Source organism: Crocodylus siamensis, chromosome 15 (assembly GCF_052110815.1).
Source record: "Crocodylus siamensis isolate JL-2025a chromosome 15, ASM5211081v1, whole genome shotgun sequence".
NCBI classification, from domain to species: domain Eukaryota; kingdom Metazoa; phylum Chordata; order Crocodylia; family Crocodylidae; genus Crocodylus; species Crocodylus siamensis.
In genome coordinates, this window is record NC_143409.1 from 31,252,589 (window position 1) to 31,277,810 (window position 25,222).

The 25,222-nt window shown below is 42.8% G+C and overlaps 1 protein-coding gene across 2 annotated transcripts in view; it reads left to right on the forward strand.

The window, feature by feature from the left end:
* TBC1D2B (TBC1 domain family member 2B) overlaps positions 1 to 25,222 on the forward strand; it is a 63,705-nt gene that overhangs the window by 21,294 nt on the left and 17,189 nt on the right. Inside the window, exons 3-5 of one of the 2 annotated variants that reach the window (XM_090029256.1) lie at positions 14,678 to 14,843; positions 21,725 to 21,888; positions 23,008 to 23,234. In XM_090029256.1, coding sequence (XP_089885382.1) covers positions 14,678 to 14,843; positions 21,725 to 21,888; positions 23,008 to 23,234 — 557 coding nt within the window. The remainder of the gene's footprint in view (positions 1 to 14,677; positions 14,844 to 21,724; positions 21,889 to 23,007; positions 23,235 to 25,222) is intronic. The other variant, XM_090029257.1, reaches the window with a different exon arrangement.

Genomic DNA, 25,222 nt, shown 5'->3' on the forward strand with positions numbered 1-25,222 from the left:
TCACTGAGAACAGTCTAGCTCTGTCCTCTTTCAAATCCCCCTTCAGGTACTCAAAGGCTGCATTTAAATCCCCTTTCAGTCTCCTCTTCTCTAGACTAAATAAACCCAGTTCCCTCAGCCTCTTCACATAAGTCATGTCCCCCAGCCCTGTCATCAGTTTGTCCACATCCTTTCTACAGTAGGGGGCCCAAATTTCTTGTGCTTAATTGCCTAAAAACATGGGTGAGTCCTTTTCAAAACTTGAATAGACATCCTTTTAGCATTTGGTCACCAACACGTGTAGGAATTTTTGCCTTATGCTATCAGAAAGCAGTTTAGATTTTTTTGTGAGGGGGGCAGCATCTGTGGCTTTGTGGTTAATCCAGTAGGAATGCCAACTTCAGAGATATTGAGACACTTCATTAGTTTAATATTTCTGATGAATCTCGGTAAACTGATTTAAAAAAAACTGGTATATGAGCAAAAGAAAATGGAGGTTTTTATTTATTTGTTTGTTTGTTTATTTTACTATTGGAGCACACAATGGAAAAAGCACAGATGCTGATGCATAAGAGATGTATTCACAGAGGGCCTGATTCCCCAATTCTGTCTAGTGGGACTAATTGCATACTGTTCAAAGCAAGCCGGCAGGTTGAGGCCCAGTCTTTGTACTGAGCTGGGGCATGGCCTAAAACAATAAAGAAGTTGCTTTGTGAAAGAGGGACTTTCCCCAACTACACATTTCCTGGTTAGATGGTTGTTTATACATGACCATTTATTATTTTACTCGAGCCTCAGACCATTCAGCCGAGTATTTATTTCTTGCATTTTGTGGCTTTAATTGGTTTCTAGCTTTATTTGCCACCAGGCTTTCTTTGGGTGGTGAAAGCAACAAACATTCAACCAAAATAGGTCTTTTACCTTCACATTGCCTGCTACTTTGTGTAGTTTGTAACAGTGAATCCTTTCTTATTTTGATGTTGACCCAAGTGTTTCGTTATTAGCAAAAGTGGTAATGATGCCACAAGTAACACATTGTAATACTTTGGTTTTAAAAAGCATTTTGTTATATGCAGGAATTCCTGTCTTGCTTCAAGATATTATGTAATAACTACCACATTTCAATGCGATAGAAAAATTAGTGCTGGAAAGGATGTCACTTCTAATGATGTGCTCGTTGCAGGATCATTCCTGTCTAAACTATTCTAGATGAACGTTTTACCTTGTTGGCAGGTCTTCAATTTGAGTGAGTTTGGAGATTACTGAAGAGACTGTCTGCCATGTTTGCAGTTAAACATGCAGATCTCAAATCAGTTTCAGAAGGGAGGAGCAGATCCTGGTGATGTCTGGTTACAGCTTTTACCCTTTGTGTGTCTTCCCTATTTGCCTCCATAGTGAGGAGACCTTGCTCAAAATGGTCAAAGTTTTGCTATAACTTGATATGGGGATGATTCAGAGTTTGAATCTCCCAGGTATTGAGGTTAATATCACATTTCTTCAGACTGGTCTTCAAGGTGTTCTTGAATCTCTGCTTTTGGCCACCACTAGAGCAGTAACCATTGGCAAGTTGGGAGTATAAGATCTTTATACCTTGATTTTTAGCGAGGCTTTTGATACGGTCTCCCATAACATTCTTGCAGGCAAGCTAAGGAAGTAGGGGTTGAATGAATGGACCATAAGGTGGATAGAAAACTGGCTGGAGCATTGGGCTTAGAAGATGGTAATGAATGGCTCAATGTCTAATTGGCAACCACTATCAAATGGAATGCCCCAGGGAGCCAATTTTGTTCAATGTCTTCATCGGCAACTTGGAAGATAGCATAGAGTGCACCCTGAGCAAGAGTGCAGATGCCACCAAGCTGGGGTGGAGGGTAAGCTGGAGGATAGGGCTAGGATTCAGAGTGACCTAGACAAATTGGAGGATTGGACCAAAAGAAATCTCATGAGGTTCAATAAAGACAAGTGCAGAGTCCTGCACTTAGGATGGAACAATCCCATGCACCAGTATAGGCTGGGGGTTGAGTGGCTGGGCAGCAGCTCTACAGAAAAGGACCTGGGGGTTACAGTGGACAATAAGCTGAATGTGAGCCAACGCAAAAGGCTAACGGAATACTGGGCTGCATTAGTATAAGTTTTGCCAGCAGGTTGAGGGAAGTTATTTATTTGCCTGTATTCAGCACTGGTGAGGCCACATCTGGAGTACTGTTGAGTTTTGGGACCTCTGCTACAGAAAAGATGTGGGCAAACTGGAGAAGACCCAGTGGAGGATGACAAAAATGGTGAGGGGCTGGGGGACATGACTTCTGAGGGAACTGGGCTTATTTAGTTTAGAGGTGAGAAGAGAGAGGGGACTTCATAACAACCTTCAACTACCTGAAGAGGAGTTTTAAAAGAGGATGGAGCTAAACTGTTCTCATCAGTAGCAGATGAGAGAACAGGGAGCAATGGTCTCAAGTTGCAGCACGGGCAGTTTAGGTTAGATATTTGGAAATATTTTCTCACTAAGAGGGTAGTAAAACACTGGAACAGATTACCCAGAGAGGTGGTGTAATCTCCATCCTTGAAGGTTTTTAAAACCCGGCTAGACAAAGCTGGGATGATCTAGCTGGGGATGATCCTGCCTTGAACAGGGTGTTGGACTAGATGACCTCCTGAGGTGCCTTCCAACCCTAATGCTCTATGATTTGTTTTGGGAGCTGGTTGTGAGGCAACCTTTTGACAAGTCCTGTCCAAAGAAGCTGATGCCATGTAAACATGGCTTCAGTGCTGGTCATGTTTGCATGAGTCGGAACACTGTTCGTTCTTCTGTCCTTCCAATGGATATGGAAGATTTTTTGAAGGCATGGCTCCAACATCAATGCATGGTTGAAGGGACTCTTTCAAGAGTTTCTGAACCAAGATTCTAATGTTGCAGATAATCCCATCAAAGACACTCTACAACCCCCTATTACAAACTACCTTGAAGACTTGCCCAGCCTATCAAGATGCCTTGAAAGCCATTGAGCAAGTGATGGAATATCAGCTGAAATTTATGGGCACAGTGGAATAAAACACTCTCAGCAGCTACATGCTGTTATTCTGAAAATCCAGAAACATGAACATTCCTGGGACTTGAGAGTTGCTAAAATCAGAACTGTATTCGAAAGGGGAGATGGATCAGATTGCAGCAGTTACTATGGCAGTTTTATTCCTGTCCACAGTGGGAAGATGCTCTTTCAGATTTTCTCAATAAACTCGCTTCCCTTGCCAAAGAGATTCTGGTCAAGTTTCAGTGTGGATCATTCAAAGATGCAATAGACATGGTCATTGTTGCTAGACAGTTGCAGAAGAAGGCCATGAGCAACGTGGAGATCTTTACCTGGCCTTCATTGACCTGAACGTTCTGATTCATTCAACAGAGATGCCCAGTGGAAGATCCTGATGAGATTTGAATGCCCACCAAAACTTGTTACCATCATCAGACTTCTTCACATGACAGCAACCATCCTATGCAGTGGCTCAGAAACAGACCCCTTCACTGTTAGAACTGGAGTTGAGCAAAGATATGTGATTGCACCAGTGCTCTTTTCCATCTACAATTGCAGCTATTCTGCACTTCACTGCTGATAGATTTCCATCTGGAGTCAGCATCTGGTATCACAGAGACAGGAACCTCTTTAACATCAACCAGTTATATTCCAGATCCAATATAATCCAGCACTTCCATTACTGAACTTTAGTAGACTGACAATTCTTGTGTGTGCCCACTCAATCAAAACTCCAGGTCACTTTCAACTGCTTCTGTAAAGAGCATGAGATGTTTGGGCTCATTGTCAAGTTTATGAAAGTCAAGATACTTTACTAATCCACCCCAGCCAGCCAGCTGTTCCCCCACATATAACAGTTAGAGGGCAGTCCTTGGAGAATGTTGAGCATTTCCCCTACCCAGAAATGCATTTCCCTTTTAAAACTAAAAAGTAATCCTAGATGATGATATTCAACACTGGATAAAACCAGCCAGTGCTGTCTTTGGGCATCTCCAAAATGATGTCTTTGATAATCATGATATCAGGACGCAAATCAAGCTTCTTGTCTACTGGGCTGTTGTCATTCCTACCCTGTTGTATGGGTGAGAAACTTGGATGACATCTTGGGTGTATCTGAAGGCTTGCAATGATGGAGTTTCCACAACGTCTCTAGGTAGCTTGTTCTGAGGGTAGCTAAGCACACTAGAGTTATGCAGTTCTTTCTACCTTGTCTTGATTTTTCTTCCCCCCTCCCCCACTCTTGGAGAGCTGGTGCAAATTAATAGATCTTGGAGTGACTGACTTCCCTATTTGCTTTGAGTTTTAGTGTTTTATCTAACAGACCTCCTGAAGAGAACAACATTTTTAAAGTAATATTTGTTTCTTATTAGATAAGTTTAGACTGTAGTTCCTCTGTGTGTGTGTATGTGGAAACATCCTTTAAGAAAAGGTTAAACTAACCACACGTTTCCTCCTAAAAAATATATTGCACATTTTGAGCTTATCTTTCTGTAAAATACTGCATTTGGAGGAGGGAAGGTTATGGTCTTAAAATTTATCTAGGCTCCACTTATTTTCATTATTCTAATGATTCTATGCTTATTACACTAGTCATTTTTTTAATTTTGATGATGTAATAGAAGTAATGTATAGAAGCGTAATGTGGTTTTAAATTCCCTTTTTGCACTTCTGGTCATTAATATAGGGACGCATATTAAGATAGCAAGAGCACTCATGCCATAAATTGCTAAATACTGAATACACTACTCGGGTGCTTGTAGTGCCTTCCCACTAAACAGCCAGAACAAGTAACTGGTTGTTTCAGAATCTGTTAGATGCTTGTTAAAAGGTGCTGGACAGACGTTTGATCTTGTCAGTCTAGAGAACTAGTATACTGTAGATAGTTTTAATACAAGTTACATTCCATTTCAGCAGTCCCTCACAAACTGACTTGCCCTTCTGCTTTGTGGTAAGCAACTTTGGAGCATGTTATGAGTGGGTATGTGGGATAGGAAGGACAAGAATGATATTGATGGATTGCACAGAAAGGCACGTAAGCATGTCTCGATGCTTTCAGGAACATCTGTGGGATTGGCTTGTGGTTTTTAATGTTCCATTGCACAAATTAAGAAACAGCATGTGATCCTGAACATACCTCAGGGGAACAGATCTCCATTTCATGCATTCTCATCTTCTGCATGTCCTAGATTACAAAAAATCTTACAATACACATGTATGTATTTAGTTGCCAGAAAGTGTGGATGCTGAAAAGATATCAAAAAGGAAAATTGTATGTTTCTTTTTAAATACGATTTTTAACTATTTCTGGTACTTCAGAAAAGGTACTTAGTGCACACTGTCCATGTATGGAAGGACCGTGGCCTTCTCTGCTGTAAAATAAGTTTTTGTGGAGCATCACAGTAAATAGGTTGAACTGACACTGGCTTTCAGTGTAGCCTTTCTGCTACCATTTTAGTCTTTGAAAACCAATTCAGGCAGACTTGGTTAAATAGTCTTGCAGAAAACTTCGAATTCTGGGAACCATTGCTCAGTCAGCAAGCAAAATATTAGACTGTCTTCATGAGTAAGAATAATACTTTTCCTGATTTTTAACAAAAGTATAAAAAATTAACTATCTTAGCTTAAATAATAAGTTAAAATATCTTAACATTCAAATTAATAGCATGTTTTTATTTGTTTCATACTGTATTTTTTTTTTACTATTTAGTTGTCAAATAGTTTCTTTTTCTTTTTTAACAAAGTGTATTTATAATTACTAATTTCTGTTGAATTTCTGTTCATGAAGGTAAATGAATAAGTAAAAACTGATACTCTGCTCGCATATGTTCTTGTCGTACGTTGTCCTATAGTAGATTGTTCTTCATGAGACTGGAAGACATTCCACAATCCATTTTCCAAGTACAAAGTTGAAGAGGGAGAGTTGTTGTATGCTGAGAATTAAAATATGCCATTCTTTTAGTGGCATAACAGTTTGCGACTTTGTTCGCTGAACCTTTCAGTGGATTCCTGCAAAATCTAATGGAAGAAAAATCTGCAAGTGGTTGTGATATCCTTGTCTCTCTCTCATTGCAACTGACTTGCAACCTAAACTATACTTATTGAAATCTGTAATTTAAATCTAGATGTTTCTTCAGTGAAACAGGAAGAAATCTCTAGAAATGACTAGTTCCAAGTTTTTCTTAAGACAGGCAACTGCTACAGGAGAATAATACAGTTTATCTTGGAATCTTGATTTGTATTTGGCAGTAGGTTTTACATCTGGCCCCACACTGCGTTCCAATGCTTATACAGTCCTCATCACAATATGCATAGGCACTCAAATACAGCCATATGCTGCTGTTGCAATATAAAACTGCATGCGCGACTACTGGTCAAATGGTCCAGTGAATTTTTGTAGCAGTACTTATACTGGGAACTGAAACTGCAGGAAGGCAGAATTGTGGGAAGCACAGTAAATACTTAAAATGCTGGCTTATTAAGTGAGGTATTTGCTGAAGTATTCATTATAATGAATTACTGGAAAAGGTAGCATCTAATATAAGAATTTTCTTCCAAGAAAGTATTTTTCCCACTTTATTTGCTCTTGGTCTGCAGAGTTTAATTTTTTATTATTGACACTTCAGAAAATCACTTCAAATGGTCTTGCTGCTAAAGAACAATGCAAACAAACTTTTATATAAACATATGTACTCAACAAACTTGGTCTTTCGTTTACCTTTACCTTTCTGCAACCTGGAAAACATTGGCACAGCTAGAATTGATAATTCTGCAGATGTACAACAAATATTGGGATTTCAGGTATTTTCTGCTCATCTTATGCCACCCAGAAATCTTTTTAATATAATCTTTTAACTGGAGTAATTATTCGAGAGAGCTTCATTCTTCTTTGTATTATGGATGTAAATATCATTTAAAAAATGTTCTTGAACCTCCTCTAATTATATTGCTTAAATGATTAACTGAGCTGATGCTAGGGGCTGCTTCTAGAGCCCTTTGACCAGGGAGAGGGGGAAAGGAGGCAAGCCTAGCCAGACAACAAAGCTTACATGAAGCCCTGAGTTGGGAGCGAGAGAGCATCTGTGAAGGAGCAGCTACTTACTTAATTCATGAGTTATTAGCAAGGATCTGGGGTTTCCCTTTGCCGTTGAAAAACAAGGATTTTCTCCTTTACAGGAAAAAAACATGGGAATCTGCAGGTTTCCCCTTGCAGGCTGGCAGAGGTCCTGGCTGCTTGGGGCTGGGGGGAGCAGAATGCAGGGGGCACTATGTGCATGTGCACACTTGCATGTGGCCAGCAATACAGCCAGGCAGCAGTGGAAAGAAGTTCTCCCAGCTGCCTGCTGGTAAGCCTGTGGGTGAAAGGGGCATAGGCAATGCTGGGGTGGGTGGGGAGCAGGGGAGGCATAGGCAATGTGTGGGGGGCCAGATTAAGGTGGCCATGGTTAGGGAGGGAGTGGGGCTAGGGGTGCTGCCCAGCCAGGGTATAAATGCATGGGTGCGGGACCTGTCTGGGGAAACGGGATGGAACCAGGGATGGCTTGTCCAGGGGGTGACAGAGGGGGCAGGGGCAGGAGCAGGGGAGGCTATGGCCATTGGGTTGGGGAGGATACGGGCTGCCCCCTGTGGGCTTGGGGCTCCCTGCTTATGGCCATTGGGTTGGGGAGGATACGGGCTGCCCACTGTGGGCTTGGGGCTCCCTGCTTTGCTACCCTCCTCCCCCTCCACCCTCCCCCTCTCCTCCACCCCAGGGCCTCTGATGCTGGAGGACAGACTGAAATGAGGAGGCCCAGTGCTGCTGCCACTGGGACCCCTGCATCAGTTGCGCTGCCATGGCAAGGTGCCCCTTGGTCACCCAGCAGCAGTGGGGGGAACATAATTTCGCACTACTGCCACTGCCCCAGCTGCTGTTGGGTAACCAGGAGGAGCCTTGCCATGGTGGTGCAGCTGGTGTGGACAGCCCCAGTCCTCAGTGGGAAACCTACATCTTTCCCCATCCCTACAGGCTCTGCTCGTCTCCATTCCCACTTTGCTATCTGCAGGGGAGAAGGAGGGGGCTGTGGTTTGGGAATGAAGGGTACTACCATATGGGGCTGGGCAGCATCACAAAGCAGTGGAGGGGAAGCTGCAGCTGGACCCGCATTCTTGTGATCAAAAGAGTCAGGGGGAGCTCTGATTTTTTTTCCATGATAAAAAACCAAAGGCAAACACCAAAACATATATAGGTATTTTGAATTTATTTAATTATAGTGATCGAGGCACTGATAAGCTTCCAAACTTCTTTAAAATTGTAAATATATCAATAAAACATTCTGTTCAACTGATACGTTTGTTTGCGTGTGGGGTGGGGGGGCATTTCATTTTTTCAGGGGCTTTTTATCAGAGAACTTGTATACTTTATTAATCAGAAAATTTGAAATTTTTAAACTGAGAAAACCAGGATCCGTTGGCATTAGGGTGTTAACTGTTTTCCTCTCAGGTTATGGGTACTAGTTTCCCTCTCCCTCCTACTCCTGTTCTCCTCCTTCCTGCCTGCCATGCTGCCCCCTGATTCCTGTTGAGACACAGTACGTTTTCCCCCCCACACACGCCACTTCCTTCTCCCTTCTCTGCCAGATTGTGCTTGCTCCAAGCTAAAGGCTAGCCAGTAAGCTAACAGCTTATCACTAGAGGTGCACCAATGTATCGGCACCAATAAAAGGAAAATTGGCATTATCAGCATTCGGCTTTTTTTGGACAATGTGACTGATAATGTCACTGACAAATGCCACATGCATGCACACAGCCGCGGCATGTACATGGCAAGGAATGCAGCCTGCCAGCTTGGAGAGCAGCTGGTAAGTCTGTGGAGGGGCAGATAACGGCCCCCATGGTGAGGGAGGGGGTGGGGGTGGAGCAGGGGCAGGGCAGGAGCTGGCACTTCCCAGCTGGGACAGGGAGGGGTCTGGGGCAGAGTCGTAGGTGGCTTGTCTGGGGTGATGGGCAGGGGGGTGGCCCCCTGCCCTGCACACCCCTAGGGGAGGCATGGGGGGCATGTTTTTCCCCCCCCCCCCGACTCGTGTGGGGTGAGGACAGGCACTGTGGGCTCAGGGCCAGAGGCTGCGCTGGCCTCTTTCCCACAGGGTGAGGTTGAGGCAGGGCTGTGCTCGAGGCAGGGCAGGTGGTGGTGGAGCTTAGAGGAGGGGTTATGGGGGAGCTTACCCTGTAGCCCATGCTCCTAGTGCCTCTACCACCCACTCTGAGCTCTGCCCTAGCCCAGCCCCCCACTGGAAAGAAGCCAGTGAAGCCCCTAGCCCTGAGCCCACAGTAGGCAGCCCGCCCTTGCCCCACACACAAATTTGGGGGGCACATGGCCTCATGTCTCCCCAGGGGTGTATGCAGGGCAGGGAGCTGCCCTCCAACCCATCCACAGCTCCATGCTGTGCCCCACCTTGCCCCAGCTGGGCAGCTCTTACCCCAGCCCCACTCTCTCCCTCACTGTGAGGGCCTTGAACTACCCTCCCATGCCCCTTCCCTTCCCCACAGACTTACCTGTAGGGTGCTGCTCTCCAAGCTGCTGGGCTGCATATCAGCAATCAGATCATTGAAGGTCCTGTCAGACCAACCTGGTGGCCTTTTACGATCAGATCACCAGATCGTTAGACGCAGGGGTAGCAGTGGATATAATCTTCCTGGACTTCCGGAAGGCTTTTGACACTCTCTCACCCCGTTCTCATTAAGAAACTGGGGGGCTGTGGTGTAGACACCCACACAGTCAAATGGGTCGCCAACTGGCTGGAGGGCCGCACCCAGAGGGTGGTAGTGGATGGGTCCTTCTCAACCTGGAAAGACGTGGGCAGTGGGGTTCCGCAGGACTCGGTCCTCGGGCCCACACTGTTCAACATCTTCATCAGTGATTTGGATGAGGGGGTAAAAAGCACCCTGTTCAAATTTGCTGATGACACTAAGATGTGGGGGGACGTGGGTACATTGGAAGGATGCAACAGGCTACAAGCAGACCTCGACAGGTTACAAGGGTGGGTGGACAAGAATAGGATGGGTTTCAACACAGACAAGTGCAAGGTGATGCACCTCAGGAGGAACAACCGGCACCATACCTACAGGTTGGGGAACTCCCCTTTTATCAGCACGGAGGCAGAAAGGGATCTGGGGGTCATCATTGACTCCAAGATGAACATGGGCCGGCAGTGTGGAGAGGCAGTCAGGAAGGCCAACCACACCTTGGCATGCATCCACAGATGCATCTCGAGCAGGTCCAAGGAGGTGATCTTCCCCCTCTATGCGGCACTGGTCAGGCCGCAGCTGGAGTACTGCGTCCAATTCTGGGCACCGCACTTCAAGAGGGATGTGGACAGCATGGAGAGGGTCCAGAGGAGGGCCACTCGTATGATCAGGGGACAGCAGGGCAGGCCCTATGAGGAGAGGCTGCGGGACCTGAACCTGTTCAGCCTCCAAAAGAGAAGGCTGAGGGGGGATCTTGTGGCCTGTTATAAACTAGTCAGGGGGGATCAGCAGGCACTGGGGAAATCACTGTTTCCCCGAGCACCACCAGGAGTGACCAGGAATAACGGTCACAAGCTGGCAGAGGGTAGGTTTAGGTTAGATATCAGGAGGCGCTACTTCACAGTCAGGGTGGCTAGGGTCTGGAACCAGCTTCCAAGAGAAGTGGTGCAGGCTCCTACCCTGGGGGTGTTTAAGAGGATGAACATCTTGCTGGGTATTCTTTCCTGCCATGGCAGGGGGTCGGACTAGATGATCTGCTCAGGTCCCTTCCGACCCTACAAACTATGAAACTATAATATGGCTGGTTAATACTTGGCCATCAGTATCAACCAAAAAAATCTTTATCAGTGCACCCCTAGTTATCGCTGCACTTATCAGTGCAAGGTTAACTATTTAACCTTTCACATCCCTACTCTGTATGAAGTACCTGCTTTGGTATGACCTTCTTTCCACACCAATGCAAAAATGGAATTTAGTTGCAGCCTGTACAAACAGCTACCAAATGATTTTTAGCAGCGTGACCATCTGTGCTTCATTTCTACTTTCAGTTAGGGCAGTGATTCTGCAGGACCCTAGGGTACCTTGTGATCCTTGTAAGGGTGATATGGGGTGCTACATAATGTTAGCACTGTTTAGGTGTGCAAACAAGATTCACAAGATAATCCTTGATTGCAAAGAGGAATCCTTGTGTAAAAAGCGTTCTGACAGGCTGTGAGCTTTCTGAGTTGATTGCAAGAGAAGAATTGTTTTATCTTTCTGTACTCAGAAAATGTGTAGAAACTAAGAGCTGGCATTTTCCAAGGTGTTCCTTGAGCCTAATAAGATTGGGAACCACTGATGTAGAGTCTTGATACCTTTTGGAGATCATAGCCATTTATTTTTTTCAAGCCAGTTTAATATGCTTATTAAAGTTAGGGGCGTAGAAAAATAGGCACTTCCAGGCATCAAGAGAGATGGATTAGGTAGGTTGGACAATATACCGCTCTCTTGATCAGAAACGCATTTTATTTCAGTGTACAAGAGCAGAGTGTATGGCATAGTTTCATAGTAGGTAGGGTCGGAAGGGACCTGAGCAGATCATCTAGTCCGACCCCCTGCCATGGCAGGAAAGAATGCTGGGGTCAAATGACTCCAACTAGGTGATTTATCTAGCCTCCTTTTGAAGTTGGTTCCAGATCCTGGCCGCCCCGACTGTGAAGTAGCGCCTCCTGATGTCCAGCCTGAACCTACTCTGTCAACTTATGGCCATTATTCCTAGTTATTCCCAGTAGTGCTCAGGGGAACAGGGTCTCTCCTGTTTCCTGCTGGCCCACCTTGGTAAGTTTGTAGACAGCCACCAGATCCCCACTCAGCCTTCTCTTGTGGAGGCTGAACAGATTCAGGTCCCATAGCCTCTTCTTGTAAGGCCTGCCCTGCTGCCCCCTGATCAATCGAGTGGTCCTCCTTTGGACCCTCTCAATGCTGTCCATATCCCTCCTGAAGTGTGGCACCCAGAACTGGACGCAGTATTCTAGCGTCGCATAGAGGGGGAGGATCACCTCCTTGGACCTGCTCATGATGCGTCTGTGGATGCATGACAAGGTGCAGTTAGCCTTCCTGTCCATGTCCTCACGCTGGTGGCCCATGTTCATCTTGGAATCAATGACTTCAGGATCCTTTTCTGCCTCTTTGCTGATGAGAAGGGAGTTCCCTACCCTGTAGGTATGCTGCTGGTTCTTCTTCCCCAGGTGCAGTACCTTGCACTTGTCAGTATTGAAACCTATCCTGTTCTTATCTGCCCACCCTTGTAACCTGTCCAGATCTAGTTGTAGCCTGTCCCTCCCTTCTAACATGCCCACTTCTCCCCACATTTTAGTGTCATCTGCGAATTTGAATAAGGTGCTTTTCACCCCCTCATCCAAGTCGCTGACGAAGATGTTGAACAGTGCGGGCCCGAGGACCGAGCCCTGCGGAACCCCACTGCCCACGTCCCTCCAGGTCAAAAATGACCCATCCGTCACCACTCTCTGGGTGCAGCCCTCCACCCAATTTGCGACCCATCTGACTGTGTAGGCATCGATGCCACAGTTGCCTAATTTTTTTAATGAGAATGGGGTGAGAGACAGTGTTGAAGGCCTTCTTAAAGTCCAGAAAGGCTACGTTCACCGCGACACCTGTGTCCAAGGATTTTATGAGCTGATTGTAAAAGGCAACCAGGTTGGTCTGACAGGACCTGCCTTTAATGAACCCGTGTTGGTTGCCCCTAAGCATAATCTCCCCTGCTGGTCCCTCACAGATCTGTTCTTGGATAATTTTCTCAAAGAGCTTCCCCAGGACCAAGGTAAGACTAATGGGCCTATATTTTCCTGGGTCCTCCTTCTTCCCTTTTTTGAAAATGGAGACCACATTGGCCCTTTTTTCCAATCCAATCCTCTGGCACCTCACCAGAGCAACCACAAGTGCTTGTAGAGCTGTGCCAGTGGTCCTACAGTGGCCTCTGCCAATTCCCTCAGCACTCTGGGGTGGAGATCATACGGACCTGCTGATTTGAAGATGTCCAGTCCCACCAGAAGTTCCCTGACTAGGTCCTCTCTAGCCCTGGGCCTGGCTGTGCCTCTCATCCGGGATCCTGGTGGGGGGGATGTCCTAGTTCCTGCTCAAAAATATGAAGGCAAAGAATTTGTTAAAGAGGTCAGCTTTATCATCTGGTGCAACCATCAGGTTGCCAAGCATGTCCTGCTGGGGCCCCACATTACCCGGTGCCTTCTTTTTACTCCCTATGTATTTAAAAAAGGACGTCTTGTTGTAGTGATGTGGAGAAATTGTAGTCAGGAGATGGCGTGAATACAACTTTACAGCAATGTTTCTTTAATTAAGCTCTCACTTCTCTATGAAACTTAATCTAGCAAGCAAAGTATTTTAATCAAAGATTATTATTTTTTAATTCATACTAGCTTTTTGAGGTAGGAAAGTGGCAGCAAAATTATGTCTTTTATCTCTCTCAAATGTTTTTGTTTTCTTGAGTTCAAGCAAACATGGATAATGTTTGAAATTTGGCTGGAGAATAGAGTGCATGAATTTGGAGGAGGTGGAGAGAAGTGTTCCCTCAACAAAACTGAGTGTGTTAAATTTATGAGCTAAGCATGTATATTTCCCCCCAATGTATAGCTTTCTTTCCTAATATGAGACCCAGTATATGTGTGCAATAAGTTGCAAATAATTTTTCAGAAGGTGACATCCTGTTATACTTACCTGCAAGCATTAATATCTGCATATACAGGTTGGCCACCTGTGTTCTAGTCTGTGACAACATTCAGTTTGATAACCTTGATTAAAAGTTATTTCTGTAGAGTTTCTGAGTCATCAATCCATCAGGAGTATTAATAAGCACACATGTATCTGAGTACACCACTGCTGTTCTTAAATGTGGAATTGGTTTTGGAGTCGACTGAGAATATTTCAGATAAGTCTTCTAGTCAGGCATGTTTCATGAATGATCTCTCATTATGGAAGAAGACTTGAAATCCTATTTGGATTTTTCTACTCCTATTTATTCTAAGAGCCTGTAGAACAGCTGTTTAAAGGCTCAAAAATAGACTTGTTCTCTTTATAGTGTTTTCTGTAGCTAGCATGTTTTGAGATTCATTGTGTTGTTTCATGAAGTGCTCCCTGGACCTCGTTATGGTGTTGCTTGTCATCTTGTGTACTGTGTGAATGTAAGGAGAGCATAAATTACCGAGGATAAGAGCAATGTCCTGTTATCTTTTTTGTTGTTTAAATGTACTTTTTTTAGCTCTATGACATATGTGGGGTTGTGGCAGAACTTAAGGGTGTCTACGCATGTGCTCCAATGTGTTCTAATTAGAATATATCGGAGCAGACTTGATTAATTATTGAATGCCTTTTAGTTAAAGTGCCTGGCGGCCATTTTGAAACACGGGAAGCTGAATACATGTGATGTTGTGGCATTTTAATTAGAGTGGCCATCCAGGAGCTGCTCTAATTAAAAATGCCTCCCACCCCCACCCAGAACATGTCTATAGACACCTTAAGATGAGAATTTGCTATATAATGTGAAATATTGTCCTGAAGTCATTACTCAATTCAAGTCGCACTCAACATAATCGTGATAATTATTTCCTAAAACAGTCTTTAATTTTGGTTTGGTTTTGTATTTGTTTTTCATCCCTCAGATTTGAATATCCTGACTCAAAATGCCTCAGCAGAGAGAGCTAGAAATGTCCTAGCTCTGGAGACTTCTCCCACAGAACTGGTGGGAGAACAAGCAGCTTGCCAACCTGCACCAGTCCATCCAAGTGCCATCAATTTCTCCCTAAAACAATGGGGTACTGAGATCAAGTGAGTGTTGCCTTCATATTTTATGGTAGTATAAGAGTGATATAGCTTTGCTGGTCTACAAATTGTGAGAGGCAAGGATTTCTGAGAATGAGACCTTGTATTAACCCACCTGTGTATTTGGGATAGATTGAGCATGTTAGTAAGTTTGCTCTCACCTGACCTGAAGAAAAATGTTTTGCTTTTGAAAACTTGACTAGATCTCAACTACTGAGCTGGTCCAATTTCACTTTAAGAAATTCATGGCTGTTGCATTTCCTTCATGTGAGAATTATACTTGTTCCCCACCAAACGCCCAGAGATGCAACAAGATGCTGGCATACTGCGGTCATATAAGAAACTAATAAAAACTTTAAAAAATTAGCTAGATAATTGAAAAAAATAATGAAATCTTGGTTAAAAGTTATTTCTGTAGAGTTATTTCCAAGTAGAGGGGAGGGTGTCCCATTTACAGGCCGCTGAGGCAGTGACGGCAGGATTCCTCTATTTCTTTAGCTTTAGCATGAGAGGGAAGTGATGTGATCAGCATCCTGCTCATGAATGGCACGTGCCCCCAGCAGCTGGGGGAGCATGGCTGCGCCGGCAGGAGCCTGGTGACGGTGAGCAGGGAGCTCCCACAGACGTTGCCAGCACCATCAGCAGGGGTGGCGAGTGCTGACCACGGGTCAGCGACTACCCGAAAGCACCGCTGGCAGTATCAGCAGTGACCGGGGTGATCATGGACTGCCCGCAGACTTGGGGACTTGGGCAGGGGGATGGGTGGGTGCAGGCATGGCAGGGCATAGCCTCCACTCCTAGCATTACCACGCCTGCATCCTGCGCCCCACTGTGCCGGCTGCCAAACAGTGGCAGCGCAGAGTCCCCACTGCCAGCACTACCGTGCCCGCATCAGCGCTGGGAGCAGGGACTCTGTCTTGTTACCACTTGCCAGCCAGCACGGGGGGGGCAGGATGTGGGTGCAGCAGTGCTGGGAGTATGGGCTATTCCCTGTTACCACTTGCCCCCTTCCACCCAGAGCGAGCTGCACTTGCATCGCATCCCTGCACTGGCTGAGCAAGCGGCAGCAGGGCAGAGCCCCACTCCCGCATCCTGCACCTGCCTGCCCCCCTGCCCTGGCTGGACATCTTGTCCCAGCCCCAATCCATCCCCACAACAGATTTACTAGCTGGAGGCAGCTGTGTCAGCTGCCTGTTTAGTCTATGGCTGAACCTCTGAAGCGGCACCAAATCTTTCAGATCTGATTTGGCTGAGTAGAATCAGAACAGTGATTTGAAACTCTGAATCGAATCACTGTCCTCCAAATCGTTCAAATCCAAAGTGAATACTTGCCGCTTCGCACAGGCCTACTACTCAGTAGATGTCTGGGTGGGCCTCAGAGGAAATGATGAGTAAAAACCCACTACTCTCACCTGGGATTAAACCCAGGTTCTTACAGTCCATAGCCAGTTGCCTTACCAGCTGAGCTGTGCATTGCCCCTGTTGTTCAGGTACCTCTTGAAACAATTTATACCTACTAATGTTATTAATGTAGAAAATGCAGTTGGGTATACATCAGTAATTTTTCTGGCTGTGGAAGAGGAGAAGAACCAAATCCTGTCGAACACCATGAGTCTGAGCTCAGGCTACAAAGCCATTACATGAATCCAGGAACTATAGAGTGCCAATCCCAGATTGATAATGCCTGACACTGTCAAACAGTTGAACATTGTTTCATATCTCCTTTTTGTAAAACAGGGTAATAATTATTTGATTCAGAGTGGTGTGTTATGTTTACTGGTTAGTTAATGCTTATACATTATTTTTTAGATGAAAGTCTTATAAGTATTTCAAGGTAATGATAAATATGCTAAACTTACCGTGCTCCGGAGTGGTGTCCTTGAATACGTTACGCTGCTCTGGGCAGATTGCCTCCTGTGCCAGAACCCATATAGCTGCATTTCTGTAGCACCATGGGCAGCCTTGAGTGGCAGTGGCACTCAGAGGCCTGGATTCCTAATAGGAGTCCATTTCTCTGATCCACCTAGTAATCTACCCTGAGCATCAAGCACACAAATATTGAATTGGTGCCATCGGTTCAGTTAGTACTGTAACTAAAAGGAAGGCATGTAATTTCTCACTTGAGTTACTTTGGCTGTGATACTCAAATCCATGAAACAAAGTGAAAGTAAAGCTACAGTAATGCAGTTGCATTTGTGTGCATTAATACAGTAATAAATCTTCATATTGAATAAAATTGAAATGGAGTAGGAAGATGTAACATGGAATAATTGCAGATTGGGTTAATGGAGAACGGTGTGGTGATTTCAAGTAAAATACTATGCCTCAAAACTGTTGTTTTCTTTGTGTGACTCCTAACAATAGTCTTTATAGGACTACATTAATATAGGTGGGTTTAGTAGCTCTGCTGTATGCAACTTCAGCAACTTGCACTGTAAGCTCTGTTTGCAGTTGTTTAGTTTTTGTCAGACAACCTGAAATTTTTAAGCCTGCTTCAGGCTGAAGGGGCTAAAAATGTTTGGCTACTTCCGACACTTAGCCTAGAGAAGATTACATTTTGCCCACGTTGGAACTCCTGATTCTTTTTAAATGCTCTAGTACAGTGGGAACCAACTGTTTTGTGGTAGATATGCCACAAATTCTCCTTGCACCCTCCGCAAGTACCACTTTGATCCCCTTCCCCTGCCCAAACAAGGTGCTCTGCTTTCTGCCCTGTGCTTCTTGCCCAGTCTGCTGGTTTTTCTGCACCTTCCCCTGTCTGTCTTTATGCTGCTTGTCTGATTCCCACCCTGATCTGTCGTGTGCCACACACACACCCAGGCTGCCTGTGCCACTTGTAGCACACGTGCCACAAGTTGGCCACTGCTGCTCTAGCGCATCCATTTTTATTTACTTTTTTTTTTTTTTTTTTGGAGTAGAGATGCCAAAATTGACAACAGAGTGTGGTCATTGAGTCAGGTATGTGGTTTTTGCCTTCACTATGAAAATCTGTGCAAACTTGCCCCTGTATAAAACCTCTGAGAACATCTTGTGCTTGTGCTTGTGCCTGTTAGAGACTGATAGTTTAACAGCTAGAAGCTGTAAAAACTCAATCCACAATGAGCTATCATAACCCCTAGTGCTAATTATATTAGTGCATTTGCTCCCTCTATACAATTGTTGTGCATGTTCCCACAGCCCGGGCTGGAAACCAAGTTGGACTTTTTCAGGTGGCACATCCATTCAGGCCCCTTATGCACATGTATCATGATATATCTTTAATTTCAAGACTGTTTCCACCCCATTCTACTCTCTGCTAGACCCTGCCTCGTTCAATGAAACAGATGTAAAGTACCCAGTTAATAAAGAAACAATTCATTAATGAGGCAGGGGTTCTTGAGACAACAGCCTCTTTTAATATGAGCCTGATTGATTCCAGACCACTCCATCTTTGCCTCTGAAGAAGGCAAGGGTCTTGTTTTAAAAAAAGTATGTATTGGTGTTGTCTAATGGCACAAGAACGTCTGTGCAAAAGGGGCACTGAGGTTACACTGGCAACCTCATTGGCATTTCCTACCGTATGAGTGCTTGACTTTGCTAGCTGAACAATGCTCTTAACGTAATTCTTTGGATGCAGTGTAGAACTCAGATTAGTTGTAATGGATTTCTGCATACAGGGTGCTGACAAATTCAGATCCTGAAGGAGTAATTAGTTGTCTTCATAATACACTTTAAAAATCCAAATAAAAATCAAGTTAGAATGATTAAAACGGGACGTATTTCTACTTTCACTGTAAGGGATGGTGAGAACAAGACAACGTTCCAAATGATCCACAATTTTATAAAATACATTGGTTTGCAGTTGTTTTCATTTTAGGTAGTTGAGGGATGCAGAGGATACTTACCAAGGCTCTTTCATTTGCACAGGGTTTCCTGAGTTCTTATCAGTTTTATCTGTGTGCCTTCAACTCTGAGCCTTGTTAGAAAGGTATTAGTAGTCCCATTGTAGAGAGAATGATCTGGGATTCAGAGCTCGGAGGACTTGTGCAGGATTTTGGAAGAAATCTGGCAGTTCTGAATAGCTACATTTGCTACAAGACTAAACTTTCTCTGCACCAGAATTTAATGACAGATTTGTATGTTTATCTTTGTGTGGAACATTTAATGTAGAGTTATGATCTGTATGACAGCATGGAAATGGCTGTTATAATATCTGCATTTACTTTGAGCAACAGGAGGAAACCGATTCTAAAGGGATGAAGCATGTGTATTGTGTGAGAAGTGTATTGTATGGATATACTAATTGCTCTTGGTGAAGCTGGAAGATGCGTTTTCACTTTGAAACTGTTTTCAACTTTTAAAACGATTAAAAACCAAGTGGCACAAATAAAGGTCTGGCCTGAATAGTCTTTCCTCAGCGCTCACAACTCCCTGAGGCTTTGTTTGTATAGAGTTCAGCATGTTTAGAAGCACGAACTGTAATAACCCACAACTTACATAATTGCATGATGGGATTTCAAAACAAAATAAAGTAGTTTTAAATATAGAATGAGCTGGAAGATCATTTTTTGAACTTTCACATAGTTTATGTAACTATATATAAATATTATTTAAAAGGAAAAATACTGGCTCAGACGCTGCAAACCTTAAGTCCTGTGATGTGTTTTAGATATGTTTCAGTAGGGTGAAAAAAAATTAATGACTTCCATGCATATGAGAGAAGAATTCAACCAGCTGCACAGTTTTGTCATTAATGACAAATACTAAAGTCAAGCTGTCTGTATCATCAAATAAGTACCTTCTGGAGAAAGTGTTCAGAAGTTGAATACTTGCTATGATGATGGATACCCCTTGTAGAAGTATATGAAGACCAATTTTTTTAGAGTTCATTTTGCATATTTTTCTTGCCTCCATTCTAAACTGAAAAGTGACTGTAATGCTCTTGAAATGTGAGAATTTGAAACTTGCATCCTTCAGCAACAGAGCACTTACAGAATAGCTGCTGAGGGAAAGTAGAGCTCTTTCCTTTTGTGAAAAAAGAAAATCACAATTCCTTTCCAGATGTCGGTGGGTTTTGTGATGTAGATTCTTGTTTCCTACAAACTATTTGGGCACCATGAACTTCCCTCCACATAGATGGACATCATAGAGCCTAAAAACCTGAGTTGCACTTGAATTTACGGACTCTTTGCCATAGATGGATCAGACAGACCCAGATATACAGAAACAAGTGTTTGAAAAAGATTGCTGACAAAATACATATCGATATCAAATCTTGGTCAGTTTTGCAAATCAGCTGCTCCTTGCTTTATGAATTATTAAATTGTGGTTTAAACAATTGTAAAATAATGTTAGTTAAGCAGCTTAATTACTTTATTCTAGGCTGGAGCTGAGCTGGAATTATAGGTATTATGATAGATGGACAATGCATTGCATCACTGAGATCAGATAGGATTTCCTGTAAAACTTGAGGGAAGGATTTACAAACAGGCAAGTAGTCTTAACAGTGAGTTGTGTGTGGTTAAATATACACTGCAAGTCATTCAGTTTTGTATTGCTTTAAGTTAAAAGGAAGGGGGAGTGGCTGTTGGGGTGGGAAGAGAATGTAGGTGTGCTTGGCATAGAAAGGGGATGGAAGCATCTATTGATTCTCCATTTTTAAAGATTGGGAGGAAAACCCAGAAAATTTAATCAGCGAAATGCATCTGAGAAGTTAGTTGTTTCTTAAATACAATTATGTTATTTTGGACTTGCGCAGCACCACTGAATCCTGGATTCAAAGTGCTTGAAGTATTATTTGAAGTGCTTTGGTTTAGACCTTTCTGGCAACAAGGCTGCTACAGCATAAAATCTTTTGTCTACTCGTATACAAAATAAGTTGCTCTTCCTACAAAGCAAAAAAAAAAAAAAAATTGGGCCCTAGAGCTTGCCTCTGAAATTCCATTGCAAATCACTTTGCAGAATTCAGCACTCGTATGAAGGTGACTGAGCAGGCCATCCTCAACATCTGTGCAACAACAATAGCATGATTTCTTGAACAACATAAATTCAGTATATATGATATTATGATACATGAACAATTTGACTTCTGTACCTGCTATTCTGTTGAACTCTCAGCAGTTTTCCTGAAGCTCTAATATAAGAAACTGAATAGTAAGTAGATGTTTTTAAAGGCTACATAATATGTTGCCAGAACACATGGATAAACCCAGGGCAGCATATGAAAAGATCTCCTGCATCTCGGTTCTTGCATCACATATGTTCTGGGCTTCCAGCAAGCTGCTCTGCTGTCAGTTGAATACAAGTGACAGAAATAAGGCAATACAATGTCCTAATACTAAAAGTTCGTATTTGTGTTATAGGACTTAAATTTTGCTTTCTTTATCTAAATTCTGATTAACAGAGATCTGTAGGCTACATCTTGTAAAAAAAAAAAAAAAAAAAAAAGATCTGTATGCTGTATCGAAGGCTGTATCTTGTACTTAGGTTTTTTGTAACTATATATAAATATTGTTTAAGAGGAAAAACACTTTCAAATTCTGGTTCCATTATTGAAGGCTTACTTGTTTAAGGTCTATATGTACAATGTGAACTATACTTTGTAGAGCAGAGTCAATTTCCCAAACTAATTGGGACCAAAATGTATTCGTAATGGGTTTCATTAACTGTAAATCTGAATCTAAGGTAACATGTACATTTATATATAAACATGTTCTCAATTTGATTATTTCATTTCACATTTCAGTTATTAAAACAGTTATCTTTTAGTCACTCCTCTTCCCACTGCCACTTGACTGTATTGGTTGTCAGCATGTCCTACATTCAGATGACTGATTTTTCTAATGTATTAAAAATAAATGCACACAAACTGGTTTTGTCAGTGTAGTTACAATTTATTTATTTCACAGGAATTCAATGTCTTCCTTAAGATATGGAAAAGGAAGCAATGAAAACCGTAAAAGTGTATTTTATACTAATGAAGAGTGGGAGATGTTAGATCCAACTCCAAAGGACTTGGAGGAATCAATGGCACTGGAAGAAAAGCGGAGGCACTTACTCGAAGGAAATAGAGGTACAGACTGATTCTTTCCCTGTTAATCTATTATAGTAAAATATCTGTGTTGTCAGGAAAAATATGGAATTCAGTCAGGTTTTTTGCTAAGGAAGTTTGGGTGTCTGTAGATGTATGCCTTCCTGTGTATAAAATCTCATTTAGGATGTATTTTAAGGTTTCTAGCAGTTTGGCTATAGCAGTGTATTCCAAGGGTGTGTTTGTGACAAAAGTATGCATACAACTCATTGTCATTGACTTGGTGCGCAGGTTTTATCTATTTTGCATAAAGGTGTAGGGCTGCAAGTGGAAAGAGAAAAATCCAGATCTTGTTTCAAGTCACTCATATAGTTGAATTTGCTTCAGAGGATTGCACCAGTACTTGAGTCAGTGCTTAGTCGTATAGTATTTGCAGTAAGTTCATACAAACATAAACAGTTCCTTAGGATCTCTTCAGTTGGTGCAAAGAATTACATAATGAGATGGAAAGAATCCTTCTGTCTAAACATAGGACCCTTATACAGTAACAGCTGTGTTAACTGGCATTTTACTAACCGGAATACTCTATTATCCGGCATGCACGTGAAGTATTTCTTGGGTGGGGAAGTGGGGGAAGACAGTGGGGGTGATGACAGTGGCTCCCCTCTGCCGGCTGCACAGGCACTGCCCAGTTGGTTGGAGGGGAGGAAGGAGTTTGCATGTGGTGGCCACTGTCACCACTACATTAATTCCAATAACCGGAAGTTTTAAATACCCAGCACCCTCCTTACCTCACTCATGCCAGATAGCAAAGCTTTTACTGTACTATGCAAAGCACTAGTAGCTTAGCTGGAATTCTGAACTGGTGTATTTCTATTCCAGTTTGACTTGAATATTAGGGCCATAGCTCTTCAAACTGGAAGTAATCACGATTGATAGCCAGTGTTAATTTGCTTTGATGGCAAAATAAACTTTGTGGCTTGGAATGTCTTTTATTTTGTATAACAAATGTGTAAAATTCTGTTCAGTTCAACCAATGTCTTATTTAATGAGTCTCATTTCAATCCATCTAACTTTAATGGGCATATTTTTAAAGAAATTTTGATTGCACTGAAATTTTCTCTAATAAATGAAGTGAACTAGATAAATTGTCTCTCTCAGGAGTGAGTAGCTCAACCTTTTTATTTGATTTTGGACGCATTCCACAAAAAGCAAGACGCCCATTAAAAGACATGATTGGATCAAGCAGAAACCGGAATAGCAGCGACTCCTCTCCAACTGAGTGGTCTTCTGGTAATGGCAACAAACTAGCTTCTGAAATCCAACTGAAGTTTCAGAGCCAGCAAGAAGAGTTGGAAAGGTTAAAGAAAGACTTGTCCAGCCAAAAGGTAATCAAGTTTTTGGCCAAGGGTCACCAGTGCAATAACAGACCTGGTAACAAGAAGAGTAAATTCATCCTTTTAACCATTTAATTTGTTACTGGTTGTTACTAAGCAGCAGTGCTGAATGCACATGTGCATAAGAGTCTTAGAATAAGAAGTCAAGATGTTTTTTCTGTCTGGAAAAGATTACGGTCCTAAGCAAACTCTTAATTTGCATAGAGTTCAACAGCTGCTCTCCCGTCTTGATATCTTGCTGAAACCAGCGTGCTTGCCAGCATCCCTGTGTATAATTAAAGACTTTATCAATTGTATCTGCATTCCCGAAAGAACACTTGCTTTTGGATGCATCTGCTGCTTTAGTTTGTATCTATAATCCCTACCTTTTTATTTTAAATTAATATTACTACTAGGATATAATACATCATGATAAAAGGCTTCAGCAATCTCCATGAAGGACGGAGCCATACACTGTTGCCTTTTTGCTCACACCTTATAGAAAAAAGATCATGAGCGGATTCAAGTTGTATATTCCTGTTTGTAGGTTTGTGGAGGGAAAAGACTAATCCAATTAAGCGAAGCTTTCACTTGCATCTGAAAATGGTCATTACTTCATACTGGAGTTGGTTCCATTTTCTAGATCCGGCTCCAGTAATGATTTTTACTTCTACATGCACAAGTCTCCATAAACAGCTGGAAGTAACATTGGTCCAGATAGATATAACTGTTTTTCCCTCAATAACCTGGAAATCTCATCTTTCAAGTACTTAGGGCTACTCCAGTGGAGGGACTTGAGTATCCAGCCAGAAATATAGAATTGGATTCTGTATTTTCCGGGAGCCAAGGGTGAAAAATATATACTAATAGAAACTCAAGGGATTAAGCAAATTTTACATTATGTGCAAGTTTCTTTTTAATTCTCTAATCCAGAAATGCATCAACAATGTCCTTTTTTAAAAACAAAAATATCAAGCTAGAGTCACTGTTTTCTGAAAGAAAATATTTTAAGAATCTTTTTTGTGAAAGGTGATTTTTATGAGCCAATCAGCATCAGCCTATTAGTGACAAATTCTAACTAATCAGTGTAGTACTGGCTTCCATCTTGGGCAGAACAACCTGGTGTGTGGGTCTTGAACTGGTCTCTTTAGCAGTCACATAAGTTGAGGCTCTTGGGAACGAACAGATAATTAAAGAAGGGTGCCAGAAGTGAGGGAAAGAGAAAGATGACTGAATCTTTACTACCTGTTGCATGGGAAGCTCTTCTATCAAAATTTGTAGGATTTCTGGAAACTTCTTGTAAGAAGCACAGCTTTGACATTGATGCATGTAGTCAAAAGTCTCTCTTTACCTACTTTTATTCTAGGGAATAAAATTTAATTTGCCAGTTGTCTCAGGACCCTTGGTTCAAGCATATGTCCACAAGTCTCCAAATCTCTGTGGACTTTCAGATGCATTGTCATTAGGTCCCAAAAGATTCATTAGCGCATCTGTGCCTGCATCTGTCATCATAGTCTTCAGGGAAGTAACACCTTAATTTCTCTCTTACCTTCCTGTCTTTGCAGATACTTGTGGGGATGAACCAGCCCATTTCTCTGCTCCAGGCTTTTGATAGTTGATTTTTGTAATGAGAAAGGTAGTAATCTATACCAGGGATATTTCTAGTGAGTAGAGAGCTCACTTTTTCTTCAGGGTTTATCAGTGATCTGGAACAAGAGGAATATCATCCCTTGGCTTTCAGCAAGTGGCAAAAATGAGTTTTCAGACTTTAGATGCAAGTCCAAGTGTCTAAGAAATGTAAATTTTCAATCTCTTCGTATATCCTAACTGGCTTTACTTAGCATGCACTACTGTTTCAATGCTGATCCCAAGCTTTCTGCACAGTAATTGCTTTTTGAGCTTGGAATTAAATAGTAAAACTTCCTGCTGGCAAGGTTGGGATTTTTGCTTCCAGAGTCAATAACTGTTTTAACTTTGTCAGGTCAGCTGGATGGGGAAGA